Source organism: Apium graveolens, chromosome 8 (genome assembly GCF_009905375.1).
Source record: "Apium graveolens cultivar Ventura chromosome 8, ASM990537v1, whole genome shotgun sequence".
In the NCBI taxonomy this organism is placed as follows: Eukaryota; Viridiplantae; Streptophyta; class Magnoliopsida; order Apiales; family Apiaceae; genus Apium; species Apium graveolens.
This window is the reverse complement of record NC_133654.1, coordinates 4,008,248-4,024,476: the sequence shown is the minus strand read 5'-3', so window position 1 is coordinate 4,024,476 and position 16,229 is coordinate 4,008,248. Positions and strand designations below refer to the sequence as shown.

The following is a 16,229-nucleotide window of genomic DNA, read 5'->3' as shown; positions in this document are numbered from 1 at the left end:
TTTACCAGAAAATACAATCTGCACATAATACCATATAATCCACCAATCCGTTAGCTTCAAGGTCTGTGTGCTTCTGGTGAAACCAGGCCCATAAGCTATAAGCCTAAGTGCACATATATTTTCAAGTTATATAGGGGGGTTTAAATGAGTTTTCTCTTTAAATAAAACCCTCTTAAGGATAATTAAATTGGCGGAACAGCTTGTTCAAAGCATGTACACTCATATAATTTGAACGGAATTCTGTTAAGTTGTTTTGGTGATTTGCCGTGAAAATTTTGTACTTATTTAAAGATACCACACACATATACTTGCATGTTCATTTATGTCTAGATATAAATAATTGGTTTTTATTTTATTATTGTACGCTTGTAAACCCAACTATCTTTTATGAAGTAATTGATTTTTATATATTTTTAAAAGACTCAACTCCTAAAAACTTCTTTTCTAAACAAAATTCAATCATGTTTCATACATTATCGCATATACAATTTTTTATTATAATCTAGCCAAACTATTTGCATCAAGCCAGAGTCCGATAAGCCTGTTATCATATTTAGTGAACTTATATAATACATAAGAGAATAATTTTAAAACCTATATAATTTGCCTAAGAGAAAAATTGTTCCTAGGATGGCATCGGGAACTTACCTGAGGTTAAAAGCATGTTGCATTCAAATATATGGGGGTATATTTATAAATTCACTAATGACATATATATTCTTGCATATTTATACTCACATGTCCTTGAGTAATTCCCCGAAGTCACCCTCAGCTGAGAGCATTCGACCTTGGTGGTTATAGCCTATAGGATGGAAGAACCAGAGGGTCTCCAGATGGCAAATTGTTGTTTTTAAGATAAACGGAGCAGTGAAGCATGTGGTTGATGAAATGGCCAAGGCCCTGTGGCAGTAGTGTGTCATATAAATGAAAACAGGTACATTACTGGTTTTAGACTTTTAGTGCACAGTAATTTTAAGTTTTATACTATTTCAGCCCTCGTTTAATTGTTTGAACACATTTTTATCATTAAATTCCACCTTCTGACCTTTTTGAAAGTATAAGAATCATAAAAAGTACAAGAATGTTTTAACATCAAACACAACATATAAATAACTATCAGAAACCATACACGGGATCATAGGTGACATTCCCTGCATTTCACCCTCCCTAGCCCCTACCCTCCTTCCTCCCTACCCTCCTTCCTGATAGTACGTATGGCTCCTGAGAGGACTACTCCTAGGCTCCTAACTCCATATTGCTTCTGGGAGGACTATTCCTAGGCTCCTAACTCCATATAGCTATATAGCTCCTGGGAGGACTACTCCTAGGCTACTAACTCCACGCAGCTCCTAAGAGAGGTAGTCCCACACACTACCAGTCATAACCAGCTCAGTCCCGCAAGCCTAACCTTGGTATATCCCAGCACGTGAGACGTTGGCCCAGGCACGTGATGAGGACAACTGTCACACATCAATCATGGGAATAATCAGGGCACGTGTCAGAAGATCCACATAACATTCCTCGGTCAGTCCCGCACTGACACGTGTAAAGCATCCACTCCAGCCAGGTGTCCTCCGCTCCCAGAACCAATGACTATGATCTAAAGGTACCAACCCCAAAACCCTACCCTTGGGCTATAAATAGCCCAAGAAGGTGAGGTTTTGGGGTTAATCACTCTCTTACACTCATATACACACACAACCACCTCTCATTTATATTCATCTTCATCTTCCCAAAAAGCTAGTTCTTACTCTGACGCCGGAGGCGCCGCGGGACTCCAACCCCCTTCCGGTGTTATTTTGTAGAAACTCAACCACAGCTACACCTCTACAGCGACGAAGGATCCAGAACGGCGTCGAAGAAGCAGCCCCGCCACCAGGAGTTATCACTTCCCAGAGCAAATTTGAGTTGCCAGAATGATTTTCTATTTACATTCTTCAAACAAGTAATCATCTATAATTATTTTTTATTGCAATTGAAAAGATGACAACACACAATATTAGAGGTATCACTTTATCATAATTAACAAATTTAACAAACAGTAGAACATACCTTCTGGTCATAACTATAGTTAACAAAATAGCCCTTTTTTTCAGCTGGTAAGTTAAAAATAGTTCCTTGTTTGATGTTTGTAAGCTCTCCCACATTTGACTCCTGTCTCCCAATCTCCATCCCTCTTTTGCAGATCCTACTCAACCGAGTTTCTGTTGATACACATGCCAACATTCGGTTAGTTTCAATTATTACAAGACTTGCCAAACATACTTATAAACTAAGCACTTTCGAGAGTGACAAATGATGATGATAAATAGAATAAAGTGACAATGTTGTCTTCTTCATTTAAATAGAATGCCATCTTTCAAGAGCTATAAATAATTTATCTAAATTAAAAAACACAATTATTTATCCATACAATTATTTCGCTCATTTTAAACACTCGGGAGCACGATTACAAAGGAAAGTGACACTAATATACTTAACATTCACTTGCTTTCCTTATATTTTAAAACTCGTGAGCAGGGGGTGAAGTACAGTGTACGAGGTTTAGATTTGAGCTTTGGTCTGGGCTTCTAATTCCCTAGTTATAGCATAAAAAGACCTCTGATTATTCAAAGGCCCGTTTGAATAATCTCAATTGACTTTTTCAGGTCCAGTTATCTTTGGACCATATAGTTAAATTTACTAATATATTTTTATATTTTTTGAACAAAAATTATAAATGTTCAAAAATGTTAATTTAATATATATGTAAAATTCGATATTGAAAATGAAACGATATATAAAGAACTATGAGTAAGTACTTGTATTTTCGAAAATAAAAAAATAAATGTATACTTTTTACCGGAAAGAAATACTTATGTTTACAGATAAGAGATGGTTAGATAGTTGGTGCTTGAAAATAATTTTTTAATATGAATATAAAAAAAAATGAGTTATACATGTTCAGGATGATAAATTGATGGTAAAGAATCGTCGAAAAAAAGTTTCTTTAAAATCAACATTGGAGAAGTTTACTACATCTACAATTGAAAGAAGCAAAACGTGTAGGAGAGGAGTTATTTAATTTAATATACGGTTTAAATAATTTTTCTTTTTAAATTTGTTTAGGTTGTTTTATTTTTTGTATATTGTTGTGCAGCCTGTTGTGTTAAAATAACATACGTATATATATTCTATACTAGCCTATAACTCGTGCGATACACGGATTGTTTTTAACATTCGATAGTTTTTAATAATATATTTTATAATATAATTTTCAATAGTTGAAAAATAAATCGAAAAATATAATAAATTATAACAATATATGTTTTATAATAATTTGAGACTTACTGAAAATAAATAATATAATATAATATATTATTTAAATAAAGAATATAAAAATTTAAATATAATAATCTGTTAGAGGGAGTTCGAACCCTGAATCCATAAGAGCAGTTTAAATATTAATATAATAATATTTTATTATTGTATCCAATGGTTCTCATTTTGACTTTAAATCTGACGGTTGTTATTTGTCGTACCAAACAACTGTACCGAGCAACTACCAAACTGTACCGAGCAACTACCAAATAGAGAGTGTTCTGCTTATAATAGTATAGTATAGATACAGGATGTTTCTGGCCAGGATGGCCAGAAGCAGAAGAACCTGGAAAATACATGAACAACTCTAGGGTTCTCATCTAAAATGCAAGGTGAAATGATATAGCATATTTTAATGATTAGATAAAAGAAATAAAATTACAAATAATCTTTTATACTTCAAAGCTGATACGGCACCAAACTGTGTTGCTGAACCAAGGAAGACAGAAGTTCAGCATCTAACTGAATAATTTGTTTTGTTTTTCACATTCTCCAATTGTGAAACAAGAAAACACTGGGAAATCTACAAATACTTAATCCACTATTTGTCTAAACCTTGGGAAACATATACATTGTGTCAGTTGCAACAAAAAGAAAGACATAAAGAGCAATGTCGTTGACTAGCAGCAATAGCGTAACTCACTCCCATGTTTATCTAGATTGAAACCAGACTAGACTACACAGTCTTAACCGTAATCTGAAAGCATAGACAACTCGTGCAAAGATCCCTGCTCGATGGTCTATGGACTTGAGTTCTGCCCTTACAGTTTACGGTGGTAATACTTGTCTAGGAGCTTCTCTGTGTACTCTCCAAAGGTAAGGGATCCCAAAGATGGAATCAACTGTAAAATAAGATTCAACCAATTTTTTTTTAATTATAGAAATAGAAATGATTTATAACATGTTACAGTAAGAATATGATCATTGTATTAAAAACAAGTAAAGAGAACAAAGAATCACATCTAAACGAAAACTCATGCACCAAGGCCTGACTCGGAAAACTAGAACCAGTTAAAGATGGCTCTTTTTCAAAACAGAACAATATCACCTATAACTATTGTAGGTACTCTATTTCAAAATAGATCACCGTGTAACTTCTGAAAGCATATTATACTCAATTATAAATTTTTAAAATGATTTGATATGTTTATATTTCTTCAAAAATATATTTGAAAGGTACATAGCTGTTCAAGATTCAAGACCCCACCTACAGATTTTCGAAAAGTATTTCAAAAAAATATCTATCAGAAATAAACAGCAAGTTCTTTACTATTTTTATTAGGCAAGTTCTTTAGTATTTTTATTAGGCAAGTTCTTATAGTCCCTTTTTCTTCGATCTGCGCTGTTATCTTCCCGAATAATAAGGCATATATGTACAATCCAAAATACATACCTCTTGATGAATATGTACTCTTTCTGGGAAGTTCAGCTTCTCGTCCCTGATTAGATGAGCAGGAAAATGAAACACGTCAAAATATAATGTCTACTTAGCTCAATATATAAAATCACATAAACAAAGTAATATTCTTCAACTTTTTCTCCTTTTGCGGGTCTCGGGATCTCAGCATTCAGCCCATCCATATAAGTGCAATTTTAACAAGTCATGATATTTTCTCTCGCCCACAGCTTGTGCCTGTGTTACCTACGTTTTCTCGTCCAATATTATTTCTGTGTTAAATATGCACCGACTTGTTGCTTCTAAATAATGACCAAGTACATTTCAGACATGGCCATATAAGCATAAGAGAATGGAATCTTCCCTGCAGGTTGTTCTGTTGGACTGATGTGCTTGGTTTGCTAAAGATGATAAGCAGCAGAACACCTGAAACTATATGAAGTGGACTACCCGAAACAAGGAAGAGTGAAAATCTATGCTGATGCAGGAGTTACTTGCAAAGAAAAAGTCTCCAGGAGTGGCCGAGTGGGAGCTATTTGTTAAAAGGAACTTGGTGATGCACTTTAGGCGAAGAGTACCATCACCAAGTCCAAGTCTTTCCTCTTTTAACTGAGGATTGTCCACTTAAAGAAGGGCTCTACGCAGCTCAGAAGCTCCTAGTTTGATGTCTGGAGACTCCAATATAGCTAGCAGCTCAGTTCTTTTGAATAAAATGAGTTACTGCTATGTGGCTGGGGATTATTACGACTGTCACCCTGTGTCAAGGTCAAGCTTAATCCTTCATAATATGGCTGTTTTCTCTACTAATTAAAGTCTGGTTTTTCAAAAAAAAAGAAAGAAAATCATAATCAATGAAGAAGTCCTACAAGTCTCTTTTAAGTGGTACAAGAGCTAAGGTAACCTGAGGTGATCAATTATGACCCATGCGTGTTAATTTGGGAGGATATACACCAAAAAATCAGGGAGATGGGCCTAGGAGAAGCCCATTATTTAGGTTACAGATGCCATGTCACGAGTATCCAAACCAGCATTTGTGAAGAGAAATTTTATTAAGGACTAAGGAGTCTCACAACTGACACCTGGAGGGGATAAAGATTAGTTTGTAAGTGTGAAGGAAGTCTACACCCTGCAAGCGAATTTATGTGGCTTGGGTAAACCCCAGTAGCAACTAATAAGAGTTTCGCTTTAATATCTTACTCCGGGATGACCCAAACGTTATCTCATTTGTGAACCCGGGCACTTAATTAGTTTACTCTGTGTCCTGTGTGATGTATCTGACATAAATATTCACACGCGCGCACACACACACACACACATGAGAAACACCAGAAGAGGCAAGTGCATCTCTACGCAGTTCCATTTTGCAAAATAAATTACCAGTCAGGCTGCATAAACAGAGCAAAAGTTGCACGTTCAAGATCAGCAGCATCTCCCCCCTTTGGTGCCTGAAAGTGAATACTAAATGATTACCTCTGTTACCTATTCATACATAACAAGTGCACATAAGGAGGACATAGGTTTTATCCAAATTATTTGACGAAAAAAGTAAAAAATAGGTGAAACAGGTCAATCAATAATATCTTATGCACCTCTCAGAAAAGAAATGTAAAAATATAGAATAACAATATCTGCATTCTAGTTCAGGAATGTCTAGCTACCACCAAATGCATTATTATACTTGTTACTTGCCCTGTGTCATACAAAGTGCTAAGCATCTTAAGTGATATCGATTAAATCTCCACAAGGCATATTATAACAGAGGTACAATAAGCAAATATGTATAACTGCATATACGTATTATGAACATCAGAATATATTGTTAGAATAAATAAACAATATTTCAGTTATAAGGAAAACTTATCTTTCCCATCAAATAAATAACGTCTATGAAATCAAGATAAATTAAAAAAAGTACCCGAACACAATGTGGTGTTGCACAAAGATGGCCTCTTGACAGGATTTCAGTTGTTTCACCAATTTGGTAAGCTATTTCATTTTCTCCATACACAACCTGATGCAATTGTAACACGGTTAGTTGTTTGTTTGTATCATCAGTGTGTCTGTTCATATATTGATAATGCAAGTTTCCTTATGGTCCAACTCCCAAGTCGTTTACGTCTGGGGGATTAAAAGAATATATAACCTAAACATATTGGCAAGTTGATGTTCAACTATAGCTACCAAAATGTTACTAATTAGGCAATACCTAGATTTTACTATATCTCATTTTAGCTTTTCTGAGAAGTACTTGCACTTGAACCACAACCGACATAATCAAATCTCCAGGAACGTTTCTTATTATTATTTGACATGTCGAAACAAGTTATTGTATGACTAAAAAGTATAACCAATGCTGTCACAGTGACCAGTATATAAGACCAATAGAATCTGTGGATTATGAAAGTCAGAAAAATTGATAGAACGAGTAAACAAACAGTGCACATCAATTATCTACATGTACAAAGTTCAAGGGAACCTTATGCAAAAGCAAGGACAAGAAAGTATACTTTAACTATTTGGCCACTTCTTGTTTTTATATATAGCCCCGCAGAATTATCAGGGCAAGTTACTTCTACAGCATCTCTCGTAAACATGCCGGAGGTAAGACCTACATGTTAAACACGAGCAAAATTAGACATCTAATGAAGTAAGATTCACGGTTTGGAAAAAAGGTACATCAACTAATAACTATGAGGTAGGTATATACCAGAAATATAAAAAAAAATAAAAATATAAGTTATCATCGTCTCTTTTTTGGTAGTAAAAAGCAAAGAAGTAAATTGCAAAACTGCGAAACGGAAAAAGACAAAATCTGAATCCTGTCAGTTGATCCAGGTGAGACTATTATTGTGCACCAGAACTATAAGAATTAAAATAAATTGGTTACCTCAAGTCTCAACCTTTTCAGGCTTTCCTGCAATAATATTGCAACCTTTGGTCACATTGCTATAAAAATATGAGTTCTTAATTCTCCATCCGTGCAGCATAATACATATTAGGTGTGTCTGTGTGTGTGTACGTGTTTCTTGAAACTTGGAATACTACGGGTGATAGATTTTCCTAATGTAAAACAGAAGAATACAAAATTTAGCTTGATCTATCGAGACAGAAGAAGGCTTAGGAGGGGGCCCAGATATCCATCTAGGTGACTGCTACTCTTAGTGCGTCAAATAACCACATATGTTATCTGTTATGATTATCTGTTATCTAATTTCATGCCCTTTATGAAGAAAAAATAATACCTGCTAATTTAATTATCTAAACACAAGCAGATAATCAAGGATACAGGATACAATACAGAGAAGACTCAAGACTCTAACCTCTTTTCTTTGTTAGTTTCAAATACAAAAAAGGTATAAAATAGAAAAGGAAAAAGTCATGATTTCAGTAGCCACCTCAAAGAAATTCATATACAATATAACAAGGATTATGTCATGCATTATGTAACTCAAATATTTCAAAGATTTAGGTTGTCTGAGAAATATTGCTCACTAACCCGTGAGTGAACCATGATCAGTATGCCATCCACACCAAGATGACATGGAGTCACTTTCTTGGGTAGAGTTGCTGCAAAAAATGAAAAAACGTGTAAAGCATTGTGAATTTAATATGTACATTATGTTTAATAATAAATATGCTCTCAATTAGCATGGCATAGTGTCATAGCAGCAATTGACTTGGTAATTATTTGTGTGTAAAGAGTGAAGACATCATGCTAGCTAAAATATAGATCAACTTATTAAAACACAAACAAATATTTGATATAACAATAATTAAAGTCAGCTGTGATAAGTGTTGATCTATGACCAAACAAATTACCTCCGTTCAGCAGGGAAATAATAAAGCAAGCGACCTTTATGGCAACGAGAGCGAATAAGTGTTTGTTCCAGCCCTTCGCCCATATGCAACATTATTCCTTTAGATACTATTCATGAGCACATGTGAATTAATTATATTTCTCAAACACAGCTAATCGATATATAAAAATATCAACCTTCTTTCTAAGGGAAGAGGTAGCGCGAAGATAACATTAGGAGCCAAAGAACAACATAAAAGTTTAAAATGTTAAGCTAAAGAGAGCACTGCTCATACAATCAAACATCTTAAAAAAAAAAGAAGCAATCTAATGGCCTGTTTACTTCAACTCTTTTCTAGAAAATTTATCAAAGAAAATTTTCAAAACTAAAAACATGTTCAAATGCAAAATTTTCAAAACAAAAAAACTGGAAAAATAGAAAACACCGTTTTTCCGTGTTTTACAAATTATAACTACAGATATGAAAAATGTGGAAAATAACATTTTGATGTTTTCTAAACCTAAAAAAGTGAAAAACACTGCTGCTAGTTAAACACCTAACCCACTTCGATGATCGATCCCTACCAAACACAAACATTTTTATATTTTATATTTTCAGCATTTTTAACTTTATATGGTCAACAATTTGTAAGTTTACTTAGAAAGTTAACAAAAAAAAATTAGCAGAGTAAACAACCAATATACCACTAACTTAACTTATGCACCTTATAAATTTTCAACACTATAATATCATATTTTTAAATTAAAAAAATAATACATATTTGTAATTAAAAAAAAATCAAAATATTTTAATTTACAATTATTTTGTTAGTTTAAGTAAAATAATAATTATATAACTTTTTTATATTAATATTTACATTATAAGAGAGAACTTAATAATATAATAACTAATAACTTATATGTTAGATGTTAGATGAATAAAGAAAAGATTCCCGACTAGAACTTAGTTATGAGTTATTTCGTAAAAAAGTCTCCAAATATTTTGTATATAATTATTAATTGGATTATTTAATAAAACCTACAAAATTGTATATATATTTAGAGGCATATAATTATAAAGTATCATTATTCAACCTAATCCAGGAGACTGTTTTTATATTTTATTTGTCATCTTTAATTATATTTTATCTAAAAAAAGTTATTATAAACATGTTAAAGAAATATGTATATACAATTAAATTGTGAAACGTTAAAATTATTTTACTAGTTGCTCTTCTATATATTTACTCAAATTATCTCGTCATTTATTTAACGTTATTGAGAAAACAGAGAATTGACCATATATTATTTTGATATTTGGAACATATTTTCTCAGTTTTCAACTGTTTTTTTAGAAATGAAAATTTCAAAAAAAAAAAAGAAAAACGGAAAATAGAAAAGTGGAAAAGTGGAAAAGTGGAAAAAAATTCCACAAGTAAACAGCCCCTAAGTTTCTAAAAGAGACAAAACATGGTGCCGTAAATCTTTCTGGCTACAATCATGACTCGAGCAATCTAGTTAAGGTAGAGTCAACATTTAGGGCAAGTCAATATTAGTAGATACTGAATATAAATGTTGGATAACCACTAAAAACACCAATTCGTCCGCTAACTATCATGTATTTTTTTCCAAATCCTAGTTGCACGTAAATTGATTAAGAGACTTGTTACTATGACTAGAGAAGAAAATCTGATGTATTCTTTTTTAAAATTTTCTTGTGTGTTGATTAAAAAGAATACAAGGTGAGAGTGTGAGTGTTTTAGCTTTAAACTAGAAAAATAATAACAATAATACAGTATATGTGGGCTCTCCATGGATAATATATGTGGATAGACCCCACAAATACAAGCAGCTTTGCAAGTCCATGAAGAAGAATATTCTAGAATATCGGAAATAATAGTGAAGTTGATAAGAGATTCATTTTTCCCCTTCTTTTTAATTGTGAATTTTATTAAATTTTCAATTAATATTACTGGGATTATTAGCCAACTGACAGTTTAAACTCTCCTTGTCCTCTGCAAATCTCCTCTTAGCCATGGACCCTTTTAAATGTAGTATACATATGGAATCATATATTTAATTTTAACTTCAAAGGAGTTTATAGCTGTTGGACAAGATGGTAAAAGTCTAATGCAAGTATGTAACTCTAACATTAATTATTATTAAAGGGATTAGCATGGTATAATAAATCTATTATAATCCAGACAACTTTTACTGCTGAACTCAAGGTCATATACAAATCCTTGGAGAAAAATCATCATATTTGAGATTTTAGCTTAGCGGCATCAATTATATGTATACAATATCTCTGAAGCAATATAGTAAGACTAAAATGTACAATGTTCATGTTACCTTACTAATTTTGAAATACATCCACGTTTATATTAAACCTTTATGCATTATTTAAATTTCACAACCAACAAAAATAAAGAATAAATTTTGCCTTAATAATCTTACATAATATATATGATTTAGATACAAAAAGACACTAACATATTTGTTATCAAAGATACCATGAGTTGAATTAGTGTTTACCATATCTATCGCAGTGATAAGCTACCATCAAACCAACGTCCAGAATCAGCTTCCCAAGAGCTTTGAATGCTACTCAGCAATTTAGCAAAAAAATATGCTACTCAGCAAAGTTACAATGTCAATGAGGAAAGGAAAAGAAAGACATTACAAAAATCAAACGTTAACATTAATATAAAGCCATCTACAAATGAATCGCTTACGCCTTACAGGGACTTCAACCTCGAAGTTATGCATATCTTACTTGAGGGATATCAAGCAATTTCATATGAAGTCTTACAAATGGCTTAGGCATCTGTGAGCAGTATTGCATATGTGCACCTATGAACTAATAACTGGACATGGGTATAGTTATTGGAATCCATGTACGATACAGCACCTCACCAACAGAGTAAATTACTAACAAAAAAATTAAAAAGGAGCAAAGATATAGATGTCCATGTCAAATGATTTGGTCAAGGAACATTACAGAGTTGCATACAATAAATCATATCAGACATTTTATTTAAGTGAAGTATGAAAAAAATGATTTTACCAACTCCAGTCTCCAGTACACACCCAAGTTGCGTAAAAGCTTAATTGTAAGCACAAGGCTCTAAAATTTTATGACTAATAAACAAACATGTACTTACATACCAACTTCAAGTTCTGGAAGAGCAGCATGCGGCCATATATTTGGTGCACAGTATGATGGATATCTGTACAATAGTATAGCGAGAAGCTTATTAAATATCTATGATTAACCTTTGCATATACGATGTAACAACAGCTAATCAAGTTACATTTATTTTTGTCAAATTAAGTTTTTGTCAATGTACCCCATACTGAAATTCAAAGTCACTATTACTAGTAATCTAGTTTCAGTCCAGATGATTATGGGTATTGAAAATTATTTAAAATGTGTAATTTGAAGTACAACTATACTATATTAGACTCTTAAGTAATAAACGCACCATGTATAAATTTAAAATGGGGCATATTGATTTTTTAAATTAAATAGAGGTCATATAGTCATGATATAAAATCATACTCGTAATCTATTCTGGATTTCACATAACCAGCAAAGTTAAATTTGTATTAATGGGAATAGAAACAAAGAAAGGGCTACTCATAGATGCCTATCTATCCAAATTACCGTTTTATAAGAGATTCCTCAGTTGTAGGTACATCTATAATCGGATTTGCGTAAAAAGAACCTTTCAGCATATCTGTGCACAAGAAAAAAGGCATATAGTGAGAACCCAATAAGTTATCAAGCATGGTACAGGACTATGCATCAAAAGTTATCCCATGCTTGTTCTAAATAGATGGTGCAAGTCCAGGAACTGACTATATGGATTAAAAATTTTAAGAATTAAGAGTAACACTAGGTACCCCAAAAAAATTTCCAAATGACGTGGCAGAATGAGAGATTTTAATTGGTATGGTTGATGAGAATACAGTGGGTCCATTTCATTTAATATTTTTTCAAACAAGTAAAACAAAACACGTGCCGTTTCGGAATTTTTTTTCCCCGGAAACCAAATTGGGGTTCCCAGCATTTTCCAAAATTCAAAAAGACACGCATACTTGACAGACAGAATTTTATAGCGAGTTAATAACTCTTTCAAATTGGGAACTTAGAATTGATCAAGCACAGATTGGGCAAAAAAAACAAACCTTCCACCGTCTATTGATATGACTAGCATGATTAACTGTTAATTCATTTTCTCATATTAGCCCAAGCAAATGAAAATTTTATACCAAACAAACATATGGCTAATCTTACTAAAGGATTATTGATTTTAAAGTCAGAATTATAATCCATAGTGATAAACCTGTTTTAATTCTTGCAAACCACCATAGCCTTAAAGACATTTTCCAGAAGTTATTAAATGTTTCATATCTAATAATTGTCTAGATAATAAACTTTGACTGGACATAGTCAAAACCTGGTTTTCCCGATTCGAGCTTCTCTTTCCCGTGACTCCATCCAAAGTTGTACCTATACAAAATCCCCAAAACTAACGGAGTTAGTTAGCAGCGAATATGGACAGAAAACAATCTCATATGTTTTTGCAAGGTACACAATGATTGAGGTATTGAGCTTTGAGGGACAAGTACACTAGAACCAAGTTACTCTATGTTACCTGCTATGAGGATCTTCTAGTTCCTTCTTTACCTCTTCAGAGAGGTTAGCTAATCTAATGTAAGAGGGTAAACAATTGTGTATCATAAGAGGAGATATATGAACCTAATATAAAATGTAATTAAAACTAAATATAGAATCCTTTATAAGTATATACCTAGGTGCAAGATGCAGAAGATTCTGACGCAACAATGAATACCCAGGAACCTGGAATATTAAAGAGTAGGAAACACACAAATTGTAATCCGTACTTACAACTTCATATTGTCTCAGAAATAATTTGACTTGCAAATTTGCAAGGCAGATATTGTTAATTAAACATAGATTGTGTTAAAAGATGAAATGTGTGTTTACCCACATGTTTCAAGCAAGCTTCTACTCTGATTTCGTAAAAAAATGATAGTGTGCATTGTACAAGAAGTAAAGAATGTCAACCTAAAATTAAGATTAACTTCTTCTAAAAGATTCTAAATCGTACACTTTTAGAGGCATTATATTCATATTTTTTTACAAGAGTGTCAAATTTTCTATTCCCATCCAGATTCGTCCACCAACAGATGCTTCTTTTAGAACTACAAGATAAATTACATTAATCTTTACTATCTTCTGATGTTCTCTTTTGGAACTGCTTAACAAGTATGATTATTCACGTGTTAAGCCTACAAATTAGGTGACATGATACTGAAGAGTTTAACATTATAATATTTCAATTATAGGATTGAGCACTGCTCCAATTAAAACTTAACAGTAGCCTCTCCTGTGTTAACTAAACTTTCCATTTAATTCCACAATGCTATCAAACATAAAAGACTGGCAGAGTTGACAAGGATTCCATATTACATTACCATTAAGAGTGTAATAAAACAACAATAGGAATCACAAACTCTAAACAGGTATACAACAAGATTTCTTAAGTGTCCGCTAGACAGCACATAATCGAATCAGTAGTAGGAGAACATGTCTTAAAAAAACTATTATGCAAGGATAGATTATATAGTTAAAAAAATTAGGCAAAAATTGCAAAATTGTACATCTCAATATAAAAACGGTTTGTACATACATCTGATATGGACAAAATCCCCAAACTATTTGGCCCAAATCCTTCTTCAATTTTCGAAGATAAGTCGACATTCTTCTCCTATTTCAATCAATTCAAAGTGGATAAAAATTAGTAGAAGATACACATGCAGGTTTATATAGGACTTAGGGGTTCACTTTATCTTTACATGTATTCAAAAAGACACACCAAATATGAACTCATACTTGCCATGTAATTCATACATGAAATAAGATAAAAAGAACTTGAAACACAATCCAACTCCATATGAAATGCTAAACTACTGTGATACTTCCTTTTACAAAGTTTTACGGTTCAGATTGTGATCTATACCTTTCTAAATAATCAAACTAATAGATTCAATGTGACTATTGCGCTATACTTCAATTATAATCATCATTAATCAGATTCAAATTATGCGATTCGACAAATAGATGTGCATCACGAAAAAACGAAGCAACACGACCAGAATGCTAAACCACTACAATACATTAAAGAATCCTATAATATTTACAGAACTCTGTGATACTGATGGTGATCTAAATATTTTTAACTACGGGTACCATATGAAGTCAATGCAAGTTTCGCAACATCCGCACTGGTCAAACTTAAATCATCAATAGGCAAATTCAAACTCCACGATCTCGCAAATAGAATATGTATCACACAAAAAGAAAGCAACACATGAAATGCTAAACTACTACGATAAATAACAGAATCCTACAATACTTATTGTGATTGCAATTTTACTTATCATCAAACTAAACTGAATTAACGTTAATTCGATTTCTGCACTTGTCAAATCAAACTCTACGATCTTTCAAATAGAATATGTATAGCACGAAAACAGAGCAACACATACCAAATGCTAACTACGACGATATTTCAAATAGAATATGTATAGCACGAAAACAGAGCAACACATACCAAATGCTAACTACGACGATAAATTACAGAATTCTACAATACTTATTGCGATCGCAATTCTTAGTTTCTTACTAATCATCAAACTTCTAAAACAAAGTCAATGCTATTTCCGCACTAGTCAAATTCAGATCATCATTAATCAAAATTCAAAACTCAACGTTCTCGCAAATAAAATATGTATTGTGTGAAAACAAAACACACATACTAAATGCTAAACTACTACGATAGATAACAAAATTCTACAATATTTATAGTGATCACATTTTGTACGAATCATCAAACTATACTGAAATAGTCAATGCGATTTCCGCACTCGTCAAATTCAAATCATCATTTATCTAATTCAAATCCTATAATTCCGTAAATATAACACGTACGTAAGCACAACTAATCTCTCTCTCACTCTCCCGCTATCTCTATCTCTCTCTCTCCCTCCCTCTCTCCCTCTCTCTCTCTCGCTCTCTCCCTCTCTCTCTCTATCTCTCTCTCTCTATCTCTCTCTCTATCTCTCTCGCTCTCTCTCTATCTCTCTCTCTCATATCACGCACACAAAAAACAGCAGTATTATTCAGTAATTATATCAAACACAAAGCACGCAAGTTATATACATACATATTTATAAATATATGTGATCGCACAGGAGATAATATGGTTATATGAAATTTGAACCAACTTTGAGCTGTGTGTATGATATAGAGACTGTATGTATCGTCGGAGGCACAGTTCCCGAGGCGAACGACATCTTAGGCGGCGAAAACGCGTGTGTTACACGGCGATTTGGTGCGGCTTGTGAAGAGAAGTGATTGTGAAGGGTTGGAGTTTGAGAGAAATGGTAAGGCGCTGTTTGGGACATCGAAATTCAAAGTTTTGGCGTGGCGTGGTGGGAGGGATGAGTGTTTAATTAAAATGCTAAAAGTTCGGGTGCAAATAACCAACTCCTATCGAATTTTTAAGTGTTCATGTTCTAAAAAGCGGGAATCGGGAATTTTTGGTGGAGGGACATTTCAATGATTAATCGGATAATCGGTGATTA

The 16,229-nt window shown here is 33.0% G+C and overlaps 1 protein-coding gene across 1 annotated transcript; it reads right to left on the bottom strand.

Annotated features, from left to right (window-relative positions):
- Positions 1-3,708: 3,708 nt before the first annotated feature.
- LOC141677078 (uncharacterized) lies at positions 3,709-16,113 on the bottom strand. The gene is made up of 15 exons (XM_074482814.1): positions 15,870-16,113; positions 14,273-14,350; positions 13,370-13,419; positions 13,214-13,267; positions 13,016-13,068; positions 12,220-12,292; positions 11,721-11,782; positions 11,088-11,156; positions 8,576-8,681; positions 8,253-8,323; positions 7,264-7,364; positions 6,672-6,767; positions 6,134-6,201; positions 4,754-4,799; positions 3,709-4,202 (listed from the first exon to the last, which is right to left on the bottom strand). The coding sequence occupies exons 1-15, from the start codon at positions 16,047-16,049 to the stop codon at positions 4,122-4,124; spliced, it is 1,188 nt and encodes a 395-aa protein (XP_074338915.1). The 5' UTR covers positions 16,050-16,113; the 3' UTR covers positions 3,709-4,121.
- Between the last annotated feature and the right edge of the window lie 116 nt (positions 16,114-16,229).